This window comes from Aquila chrysaetos, chromosome 14, assembly GCF_900496995.4.
Source record: "Aquila chrysaetos chrysaetos chromosome 14, bAquChr1.4, whole genome shotgun sequence".
NCBI classification, from domain to species: domain Eukaryota; kingdom Metazoa; phylum Chordata; class Aves; order Accipitriformes; family Accipitridae; genus Aquila; species Aquila chrysaetos.
Genome location: NC_044017.1, coordinates 4,298,287 through 4,316,711, shown reverse-complemented (window position 1 = coordinate 4,316,711; position 18,425 = coordinate 4,298,287). Strand labels below are relative to the sequence as shown.

General features: G+C 40.0%; 1 protein-coding gene across 3 annotated transcripts in view; it reads left to right on the top strand.

The window, feature by feature from the left end:
* The window catches only part of PCCA (propionyl-CoA carboxylase subunit alpha), a 300,837-nt gene that overhangs the window by 71,987 nt on the left and 210,425 nt on the right, over window positions 1–18,425 (top strand). For all 3 annotated transcript variants that reach the window (XM_030036718.1, XM_030036719.1, XM_041128639.1), the window contains exon 7: window positions 14,669–14,800. In XM_030036718.1, coding sequence (XP_029892578.1) covers window positions 14,669–14,800 — 132 coding nt within the window. The remainder of the gene's footprint in view (window positions 1–14,668; window positions 14,801–18,425) is intronic.

The following is an 18,425-nucleotide window of genomic DNA, read 5'->3' as shown; positions in this document are numbered from 1 at the left end:
TTTCTTAATTTTGTTTGAACATCCACATTTAAAAGGACAACACAATCACACACATCTCTGCCCATAATGTCTAATGTAAACGTCATGTAAATTGAGCATAAATAGAAATCTGAGGGAGAGCTATGTATGTTGACTTGTTAGAACATACAGAAAAACCCTCGATTTTCTTAGAACGCTTTCCAAAGGTGGGGGGAGGGGGAATGGAATCAATGAATTTTTCATTACTTAAATGCAGTGTATTGGACTTCTCTCAGTGGGCAGCTGTAAGAGCTAGTTATCTTTCATTACAGTGTAATTAGTCCACAGTTTTCTCCAAGGAACTGTATGTAAGATTTAAATAAGAACATCTTCTATTAGTACTACTACATGCGTCCTTTTACAAATAAATAGTGAAGGAGATAAGACAGTAGCACTTAACAGAATTCTGTGGTGTGCTTTACTATGGCTGTGTTGTCTGATGTTGTTACCCCATACGTACACTAGTGCTTGCTCAACTGCTGAGAGGGCATCGCAGAAAAACTGCTTTACCACCCTCACTCCCTCTGACTGTAGCTGCTTCTCCCAAGTGCTTCCGTACCAGTGCTGGTGTAGGGAGTTCCCTCTTGTCCCTGCTTGCCTCCAGCTGTGTCTTCCCAGCACTGCGCTGTATCCTGTGGTGACCTCCTAATACAATTGGATGAGCTTGTCTCTGAGATGGGAACCTTTGGATGGAATTCTTTTGTTTTAAAACAATTATTTCATTGAGCTAATGGGTATTGCTTTTGTCTGTAAAACTAAAGGAATAGCATACTTTCATACAGATGTAGAAATAAATGGCTAGAGACAGCAGCACCACCAATTACTAGAAAAGAAAGATCAGTATGACAAGGCTCTGCTTTCTCTTAAAGAAATGAATGTTGTGAGATTCAGTTGGAAGATCCATAACCCTTTATCCCAGACAATCGAAGAGGGTCTGGTCTTGTTTTTTAACAAGGATTGTGCCAAGTTCCCTATATTGTTGGTTGCTGTAACCTTCCTCACCTGGCCAGAGATAATAATCTTCCTGATATTCTTCACTTAGGGCTATAGATGACTTTGGAGCGGATCTCTGGAAACCTAGTACCTTTCTCAAAGCAGGATCAACTGCAACAGGTTGCTTAGGGCCATATCCAGTTGGGTTTGGAATATCTCCAAGGATGCAGACTCCACAGCCTCTCTGGGCTACCCATTCCTGTGTTTGACCACCTTCTTCCAGCATCCCTTGCCATTATAGATTGCAGCCACCTCATGTGTTAATCACCTCATCACTATTGCCATAGCAGTACCTCTGTAACCCCCAGTTCTTGCCTGTTAGTGACTCTGCCGCAGGCATTTCTGGCCACAAATGTCATTTTCAGTCATCCTGCCTTGTTCAGTCCTGTTGATACCTTTTCTGCACGCTTTCCCCTATATACCTCATTATATGTCTGGTGACAGTGTAATTGTTGACAGTTGTCACTAGTGCCACCATCCCTTCTAGGGACTGTCCCTCAGAATCCCCTTGCCCCTTTAGCTGTTTTTAGCTGATATGGTTCCTGAACTGACGGCTGCGCAGCTGCACGGATGCTGCTTGCGGTGTGAGAGACGGGGAATTGAGACCTGGGGCGGGGGTACTGTCTTTTTGGGTCCCTACTCTGTGACAGTTTACTATGACCTATGGGACAGCATCCTGTCCTTGGGGTTTTCTAATGGCTTTAATCTTGAGCAGCTGTTGCCTGAGTCCTGTCCTTCCTTTACACTTGTGTGGGTTTTTTTAATAACTGCAGGGTCAGTATATGCTGGCTTTGGTAGAAGACAGCGTGTTGGTTCAGTGGATTAAACCTGGTTTGGAGGGGAAAGAAGAAACTAAACCACAAACCAACCCGAACAAACAAATGTGTGCACATGCATGTTTTTGTTGCTGATATGATTGATTTACTGCTTGTTTAGCTCTTAACTAATGTTTATTAATGTGATTGACATTGATATTTATTTTTGAATAAATATGCCTATTTATCATATGATGATGTTTTTTGAATGTCAGAAATTATATCTAATGCCATTTAATGGCTCTCTTCATGTTGGAAAATAGCTCCAGTTTACCAGAAAGCTGCAGACGCTTCCAGTTTTCTGAAGTGAATTTACTAGTCTGCTCTGCATCTTGTAATGTAGTTTCTGGCATCTGTATAAACTCTCTCTGAAGGTCTTCAAAACAGTCTTTATCAAACATTTAAGGATGGCTACATCTATCAAAGAAATACCACCTTGTCTTGATAGCAGTGGTGGCGGCTATTTGGCAGGAAGTAAATCAGTAGCCTTCATGTGAGGACAGGGAGGATCCTAAACTACACCAGCCAGCTGAGAAAAGGGAGCTGTAGGTGGGTAGAATGGAGTTATTAATGTTAGAGTTTGGTCAGGGCAGTGAGCTTAACAGTCTTGTTTTTTTGAAGAGTGTTGCTTATTCAGTGTCTTTGTCTTTTTCAGTGTTTGAGAAATGACGCTTTTCAATGTAGTTGTGTGCTTTGCTCAACTCTGTTTCTCAATATGCAGAGTGGTTATTAGGAAGATGATTTTAGGGTTACTTATCTTCCTGGCTATCAATACCAGGGTTCCTGACGCTTAACTCGTCAGTAAATACAGGGTGGTGTGAGCTTGGACAGTCATCTTAAGTTTTAATTTGGTTTCTGAATATACAGTATAAATATAATGATAGTCACTTAACTCTGAAAGCATTGTAGCATGTCTGCAAAAATACCACACAGATTTTTTCAACATTAATTTTTTCTCTCCAGGTTCTGATTTATTATTAAGTGTTTTTTTTGCAGGCATACAATTAATATCCTCAATGTAACATGTCAATAACAGGGTGCTAAATTTTCATTACTTGTTGACTTCTAAATGTATTCTCACCCCCACCCCCCCGCCCCGAAAAACACAAACTAAGGCATTGCAAAGGGTACTTACTAATCAGGCTATATGCTTGTGTTCTGCATTCATTTGCAAAGCTTCACATGCATCTTTAGGACAGGAAAAAAAGTATGGCTGTATAAAGAATATGTCTTGTCCCCATGCGTTTTCTTCATCTGCTCTAACATTCAGGTTTTTTAACCGTTTATATTATTCCATTTGACTTCCCTGCTGAACTTTCAGTTTGATATAGAGAATTTTGTGTATGTCATAAACTTGGGTCCTTGGTAATGTGAGGTATTTGTTTGGCTAGAAGGATGCTCCCCTGTTTCTCCCTCTCATCATTCTGCCCTGCTTTTTCTCTGTGAGTGCCTGGTTTTCATTTAGAGTAATGTATATTTTGTGTTAAACATCTCATTGAGTGTTCTCTGCCAAGCTGAAGACTTTTTTTCCAGACTGAAAGCCAAATGGCCTAGAAAATAAAGTGCTGCTAACTTTCTCTACTGAATTCAGTACAATAATTCCAAGTGCTTTTTTTCACTCCAAACAAATTAAAAATACCATGTGGGTTGAATCCTAATTTAAAAAAAAAATGTTGTCAGTTAAGAGATCTCTTATTCTTGAAGAATAAATTGTACTTAATTGTATTGTGTAATAAAGTAGCTTAATAGTGTTGTTTGCCTATTTGACTGTGGCTCAAATTTATTCTTTAATTGGTAAGATGGAGTACTATGTAGCGCATCAAGCAAGGAATCTTTCTTACCTTACTAACATGTTCAGGATGGCTTTGTGCAACACTGGCACATTACATTTTAAACTAAGAGTTTGTATTAATGATTAAAGAAATGCTGCTTTTACATAAAAATCTTCTGTGGTCATGCGACTGATAGAACTTTTTTGTGTTGCATGAAAAATGAAATTGTCTTCATGAGGTTAGATGATTGGGAAGACTAAGATTACACTTGTTAGTGTTTGCCATTTCCTTTGTGCATACCTGATTTCTTCTCTTTATCTTCGTGTAATCAGCAGCTATATCCATTTCCAGGATCTAATTGAACGTAATGAAGAAAGAGGTTGGGCTGTTAAGCTTCCACATTCTCTGCTCTTTGTGCTGCTCCTGGTGCTAAAAAGAGATGAGTTAACATAAACCTGAGTAGGCTGTTTAACCTTCTTTCTCTTCTGGAAATGTAGATGCAATAACATTTGCAGCTGAAAAGGCTCATTCGCAGTTTCTAATGTTTAAGGATGCAAATGAAGCATTTTGTCTTTTCTGTCGCCTGGAGGTGTTAAGCAAGGAAACAGAAAGAGGTTTCTAGGATTAGTTCCACAGATTTCTTTTATCATGTAAAAATCAAGGGTGGTTTCAATGGCATGAAGTGAAGAAAAGCAATATGGAAACCATCCAGGGAAAATTCTTAAGTTTCGTTTGTTTCTCCCTAAATTTTCTGGGTATTCATTACTACTGATATAGTCAAATACTCAAACTTTTTGCAACACAGCAGGGCTAAGTTCCTGTGCCTGTGTATTGGGTGGTGTGTGTGTGTGGGGAATGTTTTGTAAGTGATTAAGCAATTCATCATTGACAGTGGCATGTCATATAAACTACTGTATGTTCAAGTTTTATAGTTTGTATTTGAGAAATACTTCCAAAAATTTGAGTAGCTCTATTGCATTTGGGTTATGGACAAAGACATAAAATAATATGTGGACCATCTAAAGCTTTAAACTGTTTCAAAGTGAAATTATCAAGTAAAACTTCAGCTTGATGATCAGATCCAATGTGAAAACTTGTAAGTATAGAGCCCCAGAGGTACTTCTTGTCCTTCTCACAGTGTCTTGTAGCTTTGAGTCATTGGAAGAAGCTGCTTCTGTGCTTCTTTTCACTTGCAATGATATGACCTGGAAGCTGAATACCATTTTTTTCCACTTAGAAGTATAATATACGCTATGAAATGTTTGGTTAATGAGACTTTTTAAAATTTTAAAATGCAGAATTAAATCGATACAAGCACATCTACCCTTTGTACATATAATCTATGAGAGTATGAGTTCACAACCTCTATCTTGTTAAGGAAGACGTCTACAGATTAGCCTGATTCTTACAGTTTTGACTTTGTAAATTTACCACCTCTGTGGAATTAAAGAGGAGATGACTTTAAAGTTTATTTAAAAACTATTTTCTATGCAGCATTTGTGCTTAAGTTGATGCTGACCATCGAGATTTATTCTGGCTGCTCCCTGGTGTTTATGCAGGAGGTCATGCACCTTTTCTGAGAGGTGCACACTTTTTTGGGACAGTGGCGTTTAGGTAGCCTTAGATTGTGTTTAAACTGGTTCAGCAACTGTGCCTTATGTTTAAGCTGAGCTTTAGAGTAGTCTAACAGACTGATTTTTCTCTTCCCACCCCCAATATTTGAATACACATATACTACGTTTTGAAAAACATAAATATGCCTGTCTCTCTCTCTCTAATATATAGGTATATGCTGTTCCTGCATTCTATTCCTAGCCTGCTTTAGAGAAGGCATATTTGGGGCCTGGATAAGGCCTGTTTTCATTTGGTCCTTCAGAAGTTTGTCTGGTCATACTGGTAACCGATTAATGCGTTTTCAGGGCTCTGCATAGTTTAAACTATACTTTGGAGACCAGTGTGAACAGATTCACACCCAGATTAAAAAAATCGGATAATATTTCTTAGAATAATGGCTTAAAGGGAGTTTAACATATCTCCCTCCCCATGCCAAAGGTTAAACATGGAAACTGGCATCTCTATTGGTTTATTTCCAAGTAAATTAGTGGATTCTAGTTTTCAGGTTTTTGGTATTGCTGCCCAGCAATCATCTTTTTCCTTACTTAAGTAGTGGTTGTGAAATGCTTTAGTGTTCTTTAAATTCAGTTTTAAGAAGTGAGACAAACTTCTTGCAGTTGTGTTCAATTTCAGGTAAGGCTTTTTTATTCTGGTAGCTTTTCCTTTTCTAAAGAAACACTTCCAATGTATCACTTTCTTTTACAGTATGTGCTCCTATTTGATATAGTGAGTACAGATATTTAAAATGGCACAGTACAGTGTCACAGGTGGTGACATAGCTTGTGTGGTGGGTCTGGCCTCTAAAAGGCAGTGTGTTTTGGAGCCAAGTAACAGTAAGTTTTTATATTGAAGTAGAACTTGGAACAAGCGATGAGGTCTGGCAGGCTGGGCAGCACAGTTCTTCACCACCACCACCTCCTTCCTCTAGTGAGTTGCATCTGGCTCTGTTGCTTTCCCAATAGCCAATTAACCTTTTACTTCTGAGGCTAGTTGCTATCGCAGTCTACCTGCCTGCTGCTAATGCAACTCAAGGTGATCATAATACTCCAGCTCCTTCCCAAACCCTCAAACAAAACAAAAGCCAGACCTCCAGAAGTAACTACAGTAGCCTAAGGCAGGTGTAGTGAGAGAAAAGTGGAATGCTACAGCCTTTCCCCCTCTAGCATATTTATCCATCTGCTTGTATCATGTACTGTATTCACTTAGGAGGTGCTATGCTATTCTGCTGTAAGCCTGTACAGGAGGCTGTAGTTTGCTTTTCTTCAGCATGGCTCATTTGTAAAAATATTTGTTCTAATGAAGGATGCTACTGTACCTCTAAGTGTTGTCTTTTCTCTCTTTTGTGTGTATATAAATGTGTGCATATTCTTAAGATCTTTTGGCTTCAAAAGTTCTGCTTATTTCATTCTAAACACGGTTGGAGGAACTCTTACTTGCTGAACTGCTGGAGAGTTACTACTTTTGTGATCCGTGACAATACCTAGGCATGTTGCTGTTTTAAGCCTTTTCCAGCTTAAAATAAGTCTGCATAGGATGAAGTTCTCTATTTGTTAGTACTAAATTTACAGGTTGATGCCTGGGCAGGTCATGGGCCACTCCTGTATATGTTCTTTATTCTGAGCCTTCAGGATAGCAGCAACAGGGCCCAGTTGTTTGAGCTGATAGGTCGTTTCTGTGTCTAGCAGAAAGCTTCAAGGTGTTCTTGCACATCAACCACACTCTGTTGTAGAGCATTTTATGAGTTCAGTATTTTCTAGGTTATTGAGTGGATGCTTCTTATAATATGTTCTTACAGTTTATTTCCTAGGGGAGTTCCTTCCCAGTGTTGAATGGACAGTTCCTGTACTGCGAGGTGATCTGTTAAGTCCCTACCTCTTTCAACAGATGTCAGTGTGCCTGGTTTTTTTTTGTTTTGTTTTGTTTTCCTGGTAGGACTCCTGAATCTTGTCTCTCTTTGGATGTTTTATCTGGCCACTTCAACAGGATTTTTCTGTTCTGCTTGGTTATTTTCTAGGTTGTTTAAACTGCTGTTGGACCTTCCTTTTGCTGTCAGCTCTGCTTCTCACCCTGCATTTAGCCCGTGTGATTTAGAGGCTTTTTAGCCCAGCTAGCTATTCCAGTCATCCTTGAGCTGTGCTGCTTATCTGCTCTGCTTTGTACATGGCTGCAGGCAGCTGCATATACAGGTCTGTTTCCTTCTGGTGAGTTATGAGCTGTAGATGGGAGACTGTATTTGTGGAAGATGACAATTTTTCTGGAACTGTTCGTGATTACCAGACTACTTATGCCCCTTCCCTTCCCCATTGGATCTGCCTCCTTGACTGGCTGCGTGTCAAGAGACAGAGAAATCAAGGCAGTCGTTCCCCAGTACAATAGTGAAAGAATTCATCAGTTGCATGCAAGTATTTCATGGAAACCTTTTCCAGATTTTCCTGTGAAGAAAATTTGAGGGTTGGGACAAAACCACTTTGAAAACCAGACCTATGATAACAGTTTCTACTGGAATTCTTATTTGTGGACCTTCCTTCATAATCTCATTCACCAATAAGTTCTTGAGTAAGTATGGTAAGTTGTTACCCACACTTGCTGATCTTGCTGTTTTCTCACTGCAACAGAATCTTGCTTCTGCTTCTCTCTGCCACTAAGTTGTTCCACTACTTGACAGCACATGTCAAAGAGCTGGTTCAAGCAGTGGCTTTGATGCTTCAAACTTCAGCCATTCTGTGATTCAAGCAGTGTTCCTCAGAGAAGCAACAACATGCTTTATTTTAAAACAAGCCTTAAAACAGAAATGCAGACTCGGAACACAAAAGCAGGCTGATATGGCAGCATGTGGTCCCCCCCCCTGCACACCTGAGAGTTTGGGGATGTGCCTTCCCCCCAAAGAAGGTTCTTGTTCCCAGTTGCATGCTCCAGCAGCTTACGTGGTCCTTCCTCCAATGCCCATTAAGCTTCTCTGTTTAGCTAATTTTAACTCACAAAAACCCCTAGGCCATCATCTGCCATGTTGGTCTGAGGAGTGCCAGAGCCTGCCCTAGAGAAGGGGGATAGATAGGACTGTGGAAAGGGATGTGCAGGAGAGGAAGGAGCGAGAATGGGGGAAAAGCAGCTAGATTGGTTCAGTTACTTCTCTGGTCACTCCTGACAGATGGCAGGCTCTGAGCCTACGCAGCCAGTGGTGCTGGGGTTAAGCCCTTTTCTCCTGAGTGAATTACTGTTACTGTCTTCTAATAAGTAGCACCCTGAGTTTGGGTGATCTTGAAAACACCATATGTAAGTCTGAGTTTGAGAACATATGATTCAATGACTGTATGCATCAGATTGTTCGGGGTCTCCTGTAAATTTCATGAGCTTGTTTAAAACCAGCTCTGTGTTTACATAGGGAAGTTTATTTTCAATAAGGGTAGAGCAGCTACAATTGCTCCTGAGATCTCTCCGTCCTCTCAGCCTTTTCTTTCTCAGAGATGGGAAACATTTGCCTACAACTAGCCATTTCAGGTACCAGGGAACCAACAAGCACAAAGCCTGTATTATTGCCATTGCTTCTGTGTGGTAAGATAATTATAGGGGCTCTTGCACCTGGAAGCAGCTGGGCACTTGGAGTGTGTTTTGCCACATCAGCGTGCTGTGAGTGGAAGAATTCCCTCACCAAATGATCCTGAAAGAGAAAACACGAGATTCTTGATAGCTGTGTTTTTGTACATGGCATACCTCCTTGTTGCTTGGAGCTGCTCCTGTTAAACTGGTGTTACGTGCAGATTCAAATATCTTGGCTCAAATGAGGACACCAAAAAGTGTGTTTAATTGTCCATAACTAATGTGGTAAAAGACAGAGGAAAAGTTTTAGTATCACTTGTTTTGTCTAAAGCAGGGTTGGAACTGTTCAGTCATTTCCTGCAGCACTGGGAGGCCTGGCAGTGAGTTGGCTGGTTTGCCACATACCCATAAGCCCACAAGAGAGTATATGTTGCCAAGGGAGCTAGTGTGTATAAAAGTTTATTATGCTGTTTTCCGTCCTTCATGCTTTCTATCTTTAGTTCTGCTTATGCTGTCACCGAGGCTGAATCCACTACTGACTGTGTAATACAGTAATTGTGAATCTCTGCATTCATAATTTCCAGGAGGACAGACAATGGAATCTCCTTTTCTAGGATCAGTCTCTTCAGACGGACAGGTCCTTTCCAAGCATTGGGAGTATGGCAATTTACACTAGCATAGGCCCGTTTGGCCCACTCAGTTCCCAGTGCAGACATGGTTGACAGACCGTGAAGGTCACATACAGCTCAACCACAGACTTCCCAAATGGATTTTCCAAATCTTGCCTTTGCTTGTCCTACTTTGACATTGTTTAGTTTTTGCTATGTTTGGGGTCCTGCATTCCCTGAGGGTAGAATAAGGCTTTTGTCTGGCTTAAAAAAAAAAAAAGCTGGGGGGGTGGGGAGAGAGAGAACGAACTGCTTGTGATTCTTATGGCACTACAATTAAACCAACTATTGCTGCTCTCAAAAATAGAGGGGTGGTGGGGAAAACTCTTCAATATCTACTCCTTAGACAAAGAAAGAACTAACTTTCTTGGCATTGAATGTATTCTGAAATTATTCTTTTATAAAATATTCCTTACTGTTTGTCTGTACCTTTGACTATGCAAAGTAGAGCAGTGGTACACAGGTGTCACAGGTATGTTTCTAAAGCAAATGCTGGTGCATGTTTATGGTGAAACTTGATATATTCCCTGCAGCCAGATAATTAGTCTTCAAGGCTGAAGTATGCTGCTGAATGTGTGGAGAAGTGACAGAACTTTCAGAAGAACTTGTTTGATATGCAGTGTGTAAGCTTGTGTATGTACAGCAGAGGTGCTAGTGCTTGCTGCTACACTGGCAAATCTGTGTGTGGGGCACTGGAAGTTTTTCTTGCACAGTTTCACCACTTCTGTGTGTTTCATAAACTAAGGGTGCTAATGGACGAGTGCTGATAAATCTTGCTGGGAGCTGAAGATGTTACTGCCACATTCTTATGGTCTGTTTTTGGCATTTTCAGTATTGGGCACTAGAGTTTTGAACAGGTCATTTAGTACATTATGCGTGAGTATTGGCAATGAAGAAGCTGGGGCACTTTTCTGGTGATGAGCTGAGAAGCTTTGGCAGAGGGCTTGAGCAAGCATCTTCGAGTGATGGGGACTTAAGTTATTGTAGCAAGACTTGCAAGAGTTTGTCTAGTAGTACCTTAAGCTGACAAAGTCTTTTTTGTAAGCTTAGTAAAGTGAGTTGCAAGTCATGTCAGAGAATATACACCTTTTCTGTGTAAGAGATGATTTGACATACTGGCTGGAAACCAGTGGATCCCGCTTGGTTCGTTAACTTATTCTTGATTTATGGATGTTACAGCATGCCGAGTTATGTGGTTTCAGGTATCTTGTGATACCACATTGAGTTAAAATATTTTGTGTCAGACTGTTGCTGGGAAATAACTGGATGTGATGACTGCTCCAGTTGACTAACCATATAGGGGAACAGCTGGTGGTACTGTTCACAACTGCTGCTTGTTCACAATTAAAGAGCAGTTCTGTGTAAGGTACAAAGGTTCAGAGCAGTTAAAGCCAAGAGGTGCATGTGTAGACAAGTGCAGTTTGTAAATTCTGGACATTAAAAGTATACATCTAAAAAAAAGACTAAGATACAGGTTGCACCAGGTGGTATTTACATTAGAGTAAAGTGAACCTGCTGCACATCATCTAGTACTTAATTATTGGTAAGTAGTATTGGTTGTATCCGTGTGAAATATTACAGCTCTACAAGATTCATGTAACAAATACACTGCATGCAGCAGATTAATTTCTTGAAATGGCCTGGAGTGTTCCTTCTGAGGTGGTTCATGAATCTCTCCTGAATGGTGCTATTCTCTTCTTATCCAACTACCTGCTTGGACAGGAGCAGGGAAAGTGGAATTTGAAAGTCCAAGCCACAACTCAGTAAGTGGAGACAATAAGTCAAGCCAAAAGTCCCCTGTATGCCTTTCACTGGAAAGGTGCATGCTTGCTGGTGCCATGAATGTAATTCCCATCCTCTCCTGTGATGTCCAGTTTGAATGAAGGTTTTCTTATTTTCTGAGAGAAGAAAGAGGAGGAAGAGAAATAGTGTAAGAGTAGAGTATTGGAAGTAGGCTGCAAGCTGGAAGTCTTGGATGGTCTGCCAGGGCAGCAAAAGTTTTGGACCCGCTATCTTGATCTCTGGAGATCCCATGTTTTTGATGGTAGGCTTTGAGAAGAGAGTAGGGAGAGGAAGCAATACATGGTGAAGTTTGAAGTGGCATTGATGAGGATGCAAATGCCAATGTTATGGCAGAAACTTGTCGCGGTTTAACCCCAGCCAGCAACTAAGCACCACACAGCCGCTCACTCACTCCCCCCCACCCAGTGGGATGGGGGAGAAAATCGGGAAAAAAGAAGCAAAACCCACGGGTTGAGATAAGAACAGTTTACTAGAACAGAAAAGAAGAAACTAATAATGATAATGATAACACTAATAAAATGACAACAGCAATAATGAAAGGATTGGAATGTACAAATGATGCGCAGGGCAATTGCTCACCACCCGCCGACCGGCACCCAGCTAGTCCCCCAGCGGCGATTCCCCGCCCCCACTTCCCAGTTCCTATACTGGATGGGACGTCCCATGGTATGGAATACCCTGTTGGCCAGTTTGGGTCAGGTGCCCTGGCTGTGTCCTGTGCCAACTTCTTGTGCCCCTCCAGCTTTCTCGCTGGCTGGGCATGAGAAGCTGAAAAATCCTTGACATTAGTCTAAACACTACTAGCAACAACCGAAAACATCAGTGTTATCAACATTCTTCACATACTGAACTCAAAACATAGCACCCTACCAGCTACTAGGAAGACAGTTAACTCTATCCCAGCTGAAACTAGGACAAAACTGTAGAAACAAGGTAATTCCACGTTAGGAGCAATGCAAGAGGGACAGCATAACCTCCAGTTGCTAAGTATGTAAATGAACCTTTTCCACAAAGCTTTTTGAGATTGGAATACAGTCTGACAGAAGGGAACTCTGCCCTACCTCCAGGTGTATGCAGGTGCCTATTTAAAACTCTCTTGTTAAGAGGGAATGAAGTATAAGTTTTCAGGTTGTAACCTGCTGTTTCTGAAATGATCAAGCTTTGTGTCGCTATGGTTTCAAGCATCAACTCCTTGCTTCTTGTACCCCATCTCCTTTAAAAAGTGAATTCCTTTAGTGTTCAGATCCTTTGGCACTATAACATTAATAGATCTGTACCCTTGTGTTGGTCTTCCTACCCCTTCCTCCCTCCTATTGCAGTCTTCCCAACTTTGTTTGTATGACAGCTATTCATCAAGTCAATATTACTGAGTTCCTGAGCTAATAAACCTACTGTAGTAGAGAAGAGGTAGGCTGAGATAAAAACCCAGATCATAGAATCATATAGAATGGTTTCGGTTGGAAGGGACCTTAAAGATCATCTAGTTCCAACCCCGCTGCCATGGGCAGGGACACCTTCCATTAGACCAGGTTGCTCAAAGCCTCATCCAACCTGGCCTTGAACACTTCCAGGAATGGGGCATCTACCACCTCCCTGGGCAACCTGTTCCAGTGCCTCACCACCCTCACAGTAAAGAACTTCCTTACATCTAATCTAAATCTACTTTATTTCAGTTTAAAGCCGTTACCCCTTGTCCTATCACTACATGCCCTTGTGAAAAGTCCTTCTCCAGCTTTCTTGTAGGCTCCCTTTAGGTACTGGAAGGCTGCTATAAGGTGTCCCCAGAGCCTTTTCTTCTCCAGGGTGAATAATCCTAACTGTCTCAGCCTGTCTTCATCGGAGAGGTGCTCCAGCCCTCTGGTCATCTTTGTGGCCCTCCTCTGGACTCGCTCCAACAGGTCCATGTCCTCCTTAAGTTGGGAGCCCCAGAGCTGAACGCAGTACTGCAGGTGGGGTCTCACCGGAGCAGAGTAGATGGTTCATTGTGAGTTGAAGCTAACAAGCCTTTGATGTGGCTGAACTGATGCTCTGCATTTCATTTGGGTGTCTTTGCAGTGAGCTTCCCAGTGTGTCTGTAATACTTATCTGATCTTTTTCTCTGTTATCTGTAGCACCCTGTTAGCTAGGATGATAGGAAGTTGTCTACGCAGAGCTTCTGCTATTATACTCTTCCTGCTAGGAAGCTGCTGATACTGAAAACATTGACTCCCAAGCACATTGGGAACTGTCAGCTCTTATAAGATAGTGAATAGGAGGACATTGCTCCCCATCTTAAAAACCATATTTTTCCTATGTCTGTTCTGTGGTCATGTGCTACTGTTACATAAATACACAAAGCTTCAGCAAATTACTTTTTATTATTAGTGACTATAACTATCTGGCAACCCTAACATATGCAGCACAAGTGTATGTCAAAAAATATTAAGACACAAATTCTGATACAAGAAATAAAATGTTTGCCATTGTGTTAGCGTTGGTATTCAGCAAACTGCCCATTGGCTGGAAACAAGTTTTTAAGTATTTTACAGGTGTCTTAGAATTGGGCAAAAAAAACCCCCAAAAACCAAAGAAAAATTGTGCAGGTCTAGTATGCTTATTCTTTTGATGTTTTCTTCCTATGGTACAAAAGATGTTAAGTTGCCTGAAACATGCATGTACTCACTGATGCATCAGTAACTTTCACTGAAACAGCTCTGATAGAATTGCCCTTAGCTCAGTATAGTACTGACCCTGGAGCAGTTTGAAAAAATGTCTGTGTACTTGATCACTGAAGTCTGTTGCTGGCGTAGAGAAACAGGAGGAGGAAAAACACAATTCAGTGTTCTACCTATGTATTAAAGTATTAAAGTTCAAGTATTAACGTATTTTATGTTAACCTATTTCCACATTAGTAGTGGAAAAGAGTTGCCGGAAGGAATTGGAGAAACATTATTTCACTTACTACCTTATTTTCAAGATCTTTAAATATGTTGAGTAAGACACTGCACTTTCATTTTGATGTTTCATCAAGGTTTGTTTTTTGGAATGCATAATGGAATTTTCAGCTGCATTACAGTTTAGCAAGCATATCTTTGTAAATCATTTGTGGCTATTTCAATGGCGAGTTAACTAGCCTCTGTTTTCTCAAGGGATATTTCTAACTTTCAAGCTGGAGTACTTCCACTTTCAGCTATTTTTCTTTGGCCTGGCTTTGATTTATACAAATGCTAATTATAGGGGCTTTGAATTTGTGTGTATACATAGTTTCACAAGGTCATACACATTTTTAATGAACTGGCTGAAATGCTGCTTACGTATTGCTAGGTTGTTAGATAAACAGATCGCTATGTCTTCTAAACGTTGTTTCATTAATCAGTTCAAAAAGAGAGGAAAAAAAATAATAGCAATACCAGTGTAAAGCAGATTTTTAGTTTCGTCTCCTAAAGTTATATCTTCATTGTCTTTGCAGGCATCAGAAGGTGTCACCTTCATTGGACCTGACACACATGCTATTCAAGCTATGGGAGACAAGATTGAAAGCAAATTGTTAGCCAAGAATGCAAAGGTCAACACGATCCCTGGCTTTGATGGAGTAGTCAAGGTGAGAAATCATTTAATTACTGTCTGCCCACTGTAGGAACAGTGTCTAAATCAAAGTACACCTATTGAAGGTCTGATGTGGAATGTGATTATAATTTCAACTTCTTTTTCAATAAGATGTAATAAAAAATGGGGTACAGATTTTTACTAGCGAGAGCGCTTTGGAGAAGAAGAGAAAGTCCTTCATAATAAATAATGTATTAAGGACTGCTTCTATGTCCTTCTAAGTCTCTAAAAATGTTTTGCTTTAAATTTAACATGAAGCAGGTAAATGTGTTAAATATCAGGTGTGGATTTGACTATCTGCACATATCTTTACGTCTTTACTTCTTGTTGGCCAAGATCTTGACAGCCCTAAGTTAACAGTGAAGTTTGTTACACTGTACGAAGCTTCCATTTTACGATCTGTGCTGATGCTGTAGATTTCCATGTGTTGCAAAACTCGGGGTGAGGATGAGGGTGGAGTTTGGTGGCTCTTTGTCCGAATCTACATCTAGTGTTCTTCCTGGGGTTTTAGAAGGAATGATTTCCAACAGTTTTTTAAAAGCATTTTGATTGTTTCTTTTTATTTTGTAAGGTAAAATAAAGTATGTCTTAGTTTTGGTTTATTTTCTGCTATAGTAAATAAGTATTAAGTTTTCCTGTGTGTCTTTACATATTGTCTGTGTTAATGAAGGTAAATAAGCTTTTTCTTTTAAAACCTTTGTCGTATATGCCTGCAACTTTGGTGTGTTATAAAATGTTGACCTCCTGGGTTGAAATTTTTCATGCTAGACATGTCAAGTTAGATTTTTTTCAAATAAACTTTGAGTAAAACTTTGGGTTGCATGAAAAAGTGAGAAGTTTGTTTCAACAGCACCTCAATGTAGTGAAGGGAAAGCTTTTCAGATTTTATTTATGACAATTGATATTGACCTCTGATCATCATAAAACTTGTTTACATGATGAAATAGGAAATATCAAGATAACTGGGAACAACTGAGTATATTGATGGAATGCAGACTGTATTTTAAGGAGCAACATGTACTAGGGCAATGGTGTTCAGCATCATGTCAGCTAAGTTGGATTTTTAAACTCTGTTAGGAGGGAAAAAAACCAAACCCAACTGAATGAGGAAGGTGAATAGAGTGCAAAGGGGCTAAGCCTCCACAAAATTGTCTGTTCTGATGAGGATGCCTGGAGAACTGGGCGAGTGAGAGAGAACAATAAAATCATGAAATAGCTGAGGTCAAAAATGCACAAGAGAATTCCTCAGTACTTGTGATGGAAATGCTGGGTGTGTAATGCCTGGCAAAAGCCCAGACTTGTTTCTCTTCTGGAGGGCTCCATATGAGTGTTAGGCTGGCATTTGTGCCAATGCTGAAGATTGGCAGTGATAAGTTGAACAGAGCATTCCTTCAGGTTTTTGTTGCATGTTTTAGCAGTCTTTGTGTATGTGGTCCATTAGTGTTTATAAGATTTAACAGCAGCCAAGCTATTGTGCATAAGATCCTCTGTTCTGTCTGATATCCTGTATATTCTTCTAGAAATCCTGAAAATAACTTCTAGAAAAACCTCTAATTAGGAGATAACTTTGAATTACTCATCTAAACCCCACAAAACTTTCCAATGCAGAATCAAATACTCAAAATGCTGGTTTTATCACTGTATCAAGTTAAAACTTATGTAAGGGTCTGTTATTCTGCTAATATAAAGAAATGAACCTGGCAACATAGGATAGTGGTTAATGAACAGATAGCCATATAACCAGTGAAACTGAGCTACTTACCTGTGTGCACGTGTTTCTGAGACCTTTAATTGCACTGTTTTTTGACAATTATCTGAAGTTCTGACACAAAATGAAAGAACATAAGTGATCCGGTTGGCAATTGGCTATATGCAATGATAGTCTTAACACTGAATGAACTGGAATGTAGGATTGAGTTGACAAATCCAATCCTCAGCTACTGAAAGGAACTATGCAGTAGTTACTTAATCCTGAAGTGTCCATATCATATCAATTTCACATTCCTCAGCCTTGCACTAGTTCTGATTATCTGAAGAGTGTTGATGAAAAAGAACACAAGATTAAAAAAAACCACTGCAGTGTACTCACCAAGTAAGACAAAGGAGATTCCACAGAAATTGCCAGTGTTGTAGTTTCCATCGGAAAGGAAAGGGGAGATAAAAATTTTAGGTTAACCAGTGCTTTGGTTACCAGTTCTAGGAAATAAAACTTCTGATAATTGATATTCTCATCCTCTCTATGGATCTAAATATGTGCCTGTGTTTGTCCTCTGATCTCCTTCCTGTGATAATGTGTCTTTTACTAGGATGAATACCCGAGTAATTAGGTCATACAGGATGCCTGATCTTTGGTTAGAGCTTGATGTACTATTTTGCCAATTCAGACTAAGATAGGAAGGGCAAAGCTTTGTGATACCAGATACAATCAGAAGAGCAACACACAAGGAATTGCAGACTATATATGATTTCTGCCATTCTGTAGGAGACTTGTTTTGGTCACAGACTTACAAAGCTTTCAAAAATCTTTGAGGGCTCTTTTTTCTTGAGAAACAAAATTTTTAAAGGTCCTAGGAAGGAGTTAAGTGTCTATTTGATACTTGAGGTGATTAGAGGTGGCTTCATCTTTATAGTGGAGTCTAATAAAGCTGGAAGAAAACAGCATTCATGCCTCTGACAATACCAGAAGTTAAGAAAGATCAGTTGCTGTATTCTTTGTGGATGAATAGTTAAAGCAAACATAGGGTAACAACTTCTAGCACTTTGTTATTCAACTCAGGACTGCACTGAAAATCTTTGTTACTTGAAGAATTGTCTTTATCCAGCACTTGTTAAATAGTGCTGCAGATACATAAGTCCTTCATGAATAAAGGGTGTTTTCCTCCTCTTATCTATGTTGCTTAGCTCTTACACATAGCAGAGGCTGGAGTTGCTAAGCTTTTGTAATAACATCTTGGAGAAGTTGCATGCAGAAAAATTCCCAGTGAGTAGAAATTAAATTAGAAATTTAAGAGAAGGAAGCCCTTCAACAGCATATTTAAGAACCTGCAAGTATTGAAGAGGAGGATGCTTGGTATAACACACACAACTAACTATTCTTATATAGGCAAACACTGTAGCAAATATGAAACTGAGAATGGAAAGATGTGGAGCGAGAGTGGACAAAGGGTAATTTTATTCTCATCCCTGATTCTATTTCTCAGTTGGCTGAGGCAAGGGTTATCCAGTCTACACACGTAAGGAACCTAAGTCTGGTGCTGTCAACTAGAGAGCCAAGAAAAGCATTCAAAGGTAGTTAATTACAATTAGTTTCCTAAAACCTGATTGGGAGAGATAGTGGTAAATAGCCTTAATCAGAAGAATTAGTGTTAATTCACATGATCAATGGCTATACTAAAGTTAGAGCTGAGAAGATGTATTGTCTGTAAATGAGTAAAGAGGAATAAGCGATAAGAAGAAAGTGGAGGCTGAGTAATGAGTATAAGGAGATGCTGTGGTGAAAAACTGGCAAAGGAATGGCAAGGGAAGAAAGATTTATTTATTTATTTATTTATTTATTTTAAAATATTGTTCCTTCATGTACAGCCAGTTTGGTTTTATGGCTGGTAGAACACAGCTGGATG